The 4,866-nt window shown below is 39.5% G+C and overlaps 1 protein-coding gene across 1 annotated transcript; it reads left to right on the top strand.

Annotated features, from left to right (window-relative positions):
• The first annotated feature begins 397 nt into the window (after positions 1 to 397).
• LOC111025253 (U-box domain-containing protein 13) lies at positions 398 to 4,660 on the top strand. Its single transcript, XM_022303095.2, has 4 exons — positions 398 to 892; positions 1,687 to 1,803; positions 2,195 to 2,650; positions 3,259 to 4,660. The coding sequence occupies exons 1-4, from the start codon at positions 623 to 625 to the stop codon at positions 4,390 to 4,392; spliced, it is 1,977 nt and encodes a 658-aa protein (XP_022158787.1). The 5' UTR covers positions 398 to 622; the 3' UTR covers positions 4,393 to 4,660.
• Positions 4,661 to 4,866: the final 206 nt, after the last annotated feature.

Here is a 4,866-nt window from a genome sequence, read left to right as displayed (position 1 = left end):
GTTATAAACTTATTTCATTTTAGTTAAAATTAAAACATTATATTATAAACTATATAATATTATAGGATAATAATTATACACATATTACTAAACATACCTGATCAATTTTTCAAATTAAGATTCAATTTTCAAATATACTACTAAACAATTATTCAACTATGTTTTTCATTGGGTACTAATAATTAGACTATAATAAAAGAAAAAGAAAAAAAGGGAATTTAGAGTTGAAAAAAAAGGTGTGGCGTTGCGTTAGGTTAATGAACGTAAAGGAGGGTGTTGGGAGAGCCGAGGCGAGTGAGCCGACCATAATGGAGCGCCGTCGTCTCCTCCTCCACTGTTTTGCCGTTACACTACACGGCCAAATGTAACGGAAGTGGCAGAATTAAACGTCTCAAAATTCCAACCCTCAGCAACCAACCTTCTTCTAAGCTCTCCAGCCGCGCCATAAACGTAATACCAAACTTCCCTTCGCAGCTCTGTAATGGCGACGTTTTCGAGTTGCCATTCCTAGCGTTTTCTGCTCAAGCGTTGCGCAAAGCTTTGAAATCTTTCTTGCGTTCAGATTCCGGCGGATTTCTGCTGTTGGGAGTTGAGTTTTGCGGCGAGATCTGATTTTTTGGCTATGGACGAAGATAACGGCGCTCTCATTCAGAGCTTGATCGATGTAGTGAACGAGATTTCTTGGATCTCGGATTTTAGGCATACTGTTAAGAAGCAGTATTGCAATTTGTCCCGGAGGCTCAAGCTTCTGATCCCAATGTTCGAAGAGATTAGGGACAGCAAACAGCCAGTCCCCGAGCAAACTCTCAAAGCCCTCGTGTTGTTGAAACAAGCTCTCGAATCAGCTAAGAAGTTGCTCAGATTTGGAAGCGAGGGGAGCAAGATTTTCCTCGTGAGTTTGTTTTCACTGTATTTCTTAAGTTCAATCGCATTACTGGAGCTGCTTGTTTTTCTTTTTCTTCTTGATTCGATTGCTTCACAATCCTCTAGTTTTCTCGTTTCCTAGCGCCTACTTCGTTTGATAGGAAATTGAGGGAAGCGAGGGATTAAATCAATCGTTCTTGCTGTGGAAGCTGCCGTGTATTTAGTTCAATTACATTTTAGCTGCAAATTAGAACATAAACAGAAGTAAGATATCTCTGTTACGTTTTGTCCGGATTTCTGTGCGCTAGGAATGAAATTTTGAAAAAAATGTAGTTCCGATTCAAGTTTCCATTTTCTGCATAATGTTTTACTCCATTTACTATCAAACGACAGCGATGAAAATCGTCAAATTCCGTGTGTTTTTCAATTGGGCAAATAATTATGGAAATTTACACTGTTGTTATTTTCTGATAACTTCTTCAAGACAGGTTCTTTCTATAATTAATCTTTATTTTTATTTGTGTCTATGATTCAACTACTTCCATTTTAAATCCAATGTATGACTGGGCAGACTAACCTTATTTCGTTTTATCCATTAGGCATATAAACCTGGTAGCATCTGTATTGATCAGTTCCTTGTTATTTTCTGAAGTCACCTAGAATTTATGGTCGCATCAATTCAGTTACTTCCAACTTCTTGCCTGATGATGCATCAAATTTCTACAGCTAATTACCAAACAAAAAACGGAGTATCTAAAGTTTCATAGATATTTTGTTAGCATATCTCCCTTTTTAATCCAACTTCATTTTATTATCAATTAGGTCGTAGAGAGGGAGCAGATTATGAACAAATTTCACGAGGTAACAGATCGGTTGGAACAAGCTTTGGAAGGAATAGCCTGCGATAAACTTGATATATCTGATGAAGTTAAGGAGCAGGTACAAAAATTATATTATCTTACTTTTAATTTGCAGTCTCTAGGCATGCCTACCTGCGTGATAGGTGATAACACGGAATTTTTTATGTCAAATTGTTAATTTTGTGCTGAAGCAGAACTATAACTAATAATAGTGATATGACCTCCCTGATGATTAAGATGAATATGATATGAATTAAGGGTTCAAATATTATTAATCCAAATGAAAGATGAATAATAATTTAAACATCAAAACTAGTATAATCTTTAGAAGATTACAGATTACATGGGAGAACCTTTTTGGTAATTAGATCTTCCTGTGTTTATCTCAACTAAATATTAGATAGTGTGTAGAAAGCCTGCAATTAATATTTTAAAAGTCATTATGTACACATCTAGCACCCTATATGCAGGTGGAGCTTGTTCTTGCTCAGTTCAGAAGAGCCAAAGTCAGGGCAGATGTACCTGACTCCGAGATGGTGGATGATATCTTTGCCCTTTACAACACGAGTGATGATTCTTCCGTAGATAAAGACCGCCTGAGGAGACTGGCTGAAAAGTTACAGTTAATTGGAATATCCGATCTTACACAAGAGTCAATAGCTTTGAATGAGATGGTTTCTGCTAGTGGAGGAGATCCAGAGCAGAGCATTGAGAAGATGGCAGGGCTGCTGAATAAAATAAAAGATTTTGTGCAAAAAGAGAACCTCGAGACGGACACTCCTGCTCGGGAAAATAGTGCTCCAGAAAGTTGCAGTGGACAAGTATCGAATGAGAAGAATCATAAGGCCCCAATTCTACCAGATGATTTTCGCTGCCCCATATCCCTGGAGTTGATGAGAGATCCTGTCATTGTTTCAACTGGACAGGTACTTCTGCAGTGGGCTTTCTTAATGATAGTAAATAATTTGAATGATATCGTCTTTGCAGTCGTAGGTCACTCCTTGCCTAAGAAGCATAGATACGAACACGAAACACGAATATGACACGAACACTGTAGAGTGACGTGATTTTCTAAAATCTAGAACACGGACACAACGATGACACATTTATTAAAATATGCCATTTATTAAAAATTTATGCATTTATATGCTTAAAAATATGAGTTTGATATATTCTTCGCTCAAAATTTATTATTTTGTTCTAATATCACTATTTATGTCTATTTCTTATGCTTAACAATCATTCAATACATGTCAAACAAGTGTCGGATTCATATTAACTCTGTACAACTAATGTGTGACACATATCGAGCTAACAAGTGTCCGATATGTGTCCAATAAGTGTCAGATTGTCTGAGTGTCCAAGACATGTCTGAAGTAGACCCATTACCCATATTACTTGGTGCTTAGAACTTTTAACTGAAATATGTGACCTTTTAAGCCTTTTACATTTTTCTGTTACCTTTAAAACCAGTAGCGTTGCTCTGGTGCTGAATATCTATTTAGGCCAAAACCAATACTTTTCTTTGCTGTAGACCTATGAACGCTCCTGCATTGAGAAGTGGCTTGAAGCGGGGCACGGGACATGTCCGAAGACACAACAAAACCTTTCAAGCACTACTCTTACCCCAAATTATGTGTTGCGTAGTCTTATAGCCCAGTGGTGCGAGGCTAATGGTATTGAACCACCGAAACAACCCAGTAGTGCTCGACCATGTAGAAGCTCATCATCTTGCTCACCCGCTGAACGCACAAAGATTGATATTCTGCTTTGCAAACTTGCATCTGGAAATCCTGAAGACCAGCGATCAGCAGCTGGTGAGATCCGACTTCTTGCAAAGCGGAATGCAGATAATCGCGTTGCCATTGCTGAGGCTGGTGCAATACCTTTCCTTGTCGGACTTCTCTCAACTCCAGACTCCCGCGTTCAAGAGCATGCTGTGACAGCTCTTCTTAACCTTTCCATATGTGAGGACAACAAGGGAAGCATCATTTCCTCTGGGGCTGTTCCTGGTATCGTTCTCGTGCTCAAGAAGGGGAGCATGGAAGCACGGGAGAATGCTGCAGCCACTCTCTTCAGCCTTTCGGTTGTGGACGAAAATAAAGTTAGAATTGGCGGCTCAGGAGCTATCCCGCCACTGGTTACGCTGCTTAGCGAAGGCACCCAAAGGGGTAAGAAAGATGCTGCAACTGCTCTTTTCAACCTGTGCATCTACCAAGGAAATAAGGGAAAGGCAGTGAGAGCTGGTGTAGTTCCAACCTTGATGCAGCTTCTGACCGAACCTGGGACCGGAATGGTGGATGAAGCCTTAGCCATCTTAGCGATACTGGCTAGCCATCCCGAAGGGAAGGCTGCCATCGGATCAGCAAAGGCAGTGCCGGTTTTGGTAGAGGTTATTGGGACAGGATCCCCCAGAAACAGAGAGAATGCAGCAGCAGTTCTGGTGCACCTCTGCTCTGGAGACCAACAACACCTTGTGGAAGCCAAAGAACTCGGAGTGATCGGTCCATTGTTAGATTTGGCACAAAATGGCACAGATAGAGGTAAGCGAAAAGCTGCACAGTTGCTCGAGCGAGTGAACCGGTTCCTCGAGCAGAAAGAGCAGGCAGCTCAACCTCAAAACCAGCCATCAGAATCAACCTCTGCAACCGAAGTCGTCAGTGGCTGAGGAGAGGATTCTGATCGTTGCGTTCCGGGCTTTGTTTCTTTCTTTCGTTCGTTTTACATGTAATGAAAGAGGCAGCTTTGCTTCACAAGGGGAGGTGGAAGATCACCTGCCTAATCTGTAAGTTATTATCATAAGTTATAATTTTTTGTTTGTATGATTCTGAGGAGTTTCTAAAGGGAAACGATGGCTACCAATGTATGAATGTTTATACATCCTCAATTTTTTATGAGGAAAATTCCACATTTTTAAGTATAAATTTCTTCACCTCCATAGCTGTACATCCAACAACCATAAAACCTTTTAAAATGTTTGCTAACTGTCGTTTTAATTGTTTAAATAAAGTCATAGACAAAAAATAAAAAAATATGAGAGTGAAATGCATATAAATTCGTGATTGTTGACTAAGTTTCTGTGAAAGGGTATTGGCATTTTTTTTAATTATTTTTTATTTTCGAGTTGAAACAATTATAATGG

This window comes from Momordica charantia (assembly GCF_013281855.1).
Source record: "Momordica charantia cultivar OHB3-1 chromosome 3 unlocalized genomic scaffold, Mcharantia_2.0 BLBB01000003.1, whole genome shotgun sequence".
In the NCBI taxonomy this organism is placed as follows: domain Eukaryota; kingdom Viridiplantae; phylum Streptophyta; class Magnoliopsida; order Cucurbitales; family Cucurbitaceae; genus Momordica; species Momordica charantia.
The sequence above is the reverse complement of the archived record's forward strand: the minus strand, read 5'-3'. Positions and strand labels throughout refer to the sequence as shown.

Bases quoted from the DNA above. Each gene is read 5' to 3' on its own strand.
- LOC111025253 (XM_022303095.2), top strand. From the start codon at position 623: ATGGACGAAGATAACGGCGCTCTCATTCAGAGCTTGATCGATGTAGTG. The intron at 893-1,686 runs GTGAGTTTGTTT...ATTATCAATTAG, and splicing joins AGGGGAGCAAGATTTTCCTC to GTCGTAGAGAGGGAGCAGAT. The intron at 1,804-2,194 runs GTACAAAAATTA...CCCTATATGCAG, and splicing joins CTGATGAAGTTAAGGAGCAG to GTGGAGCTTGTTCTTGCTCA.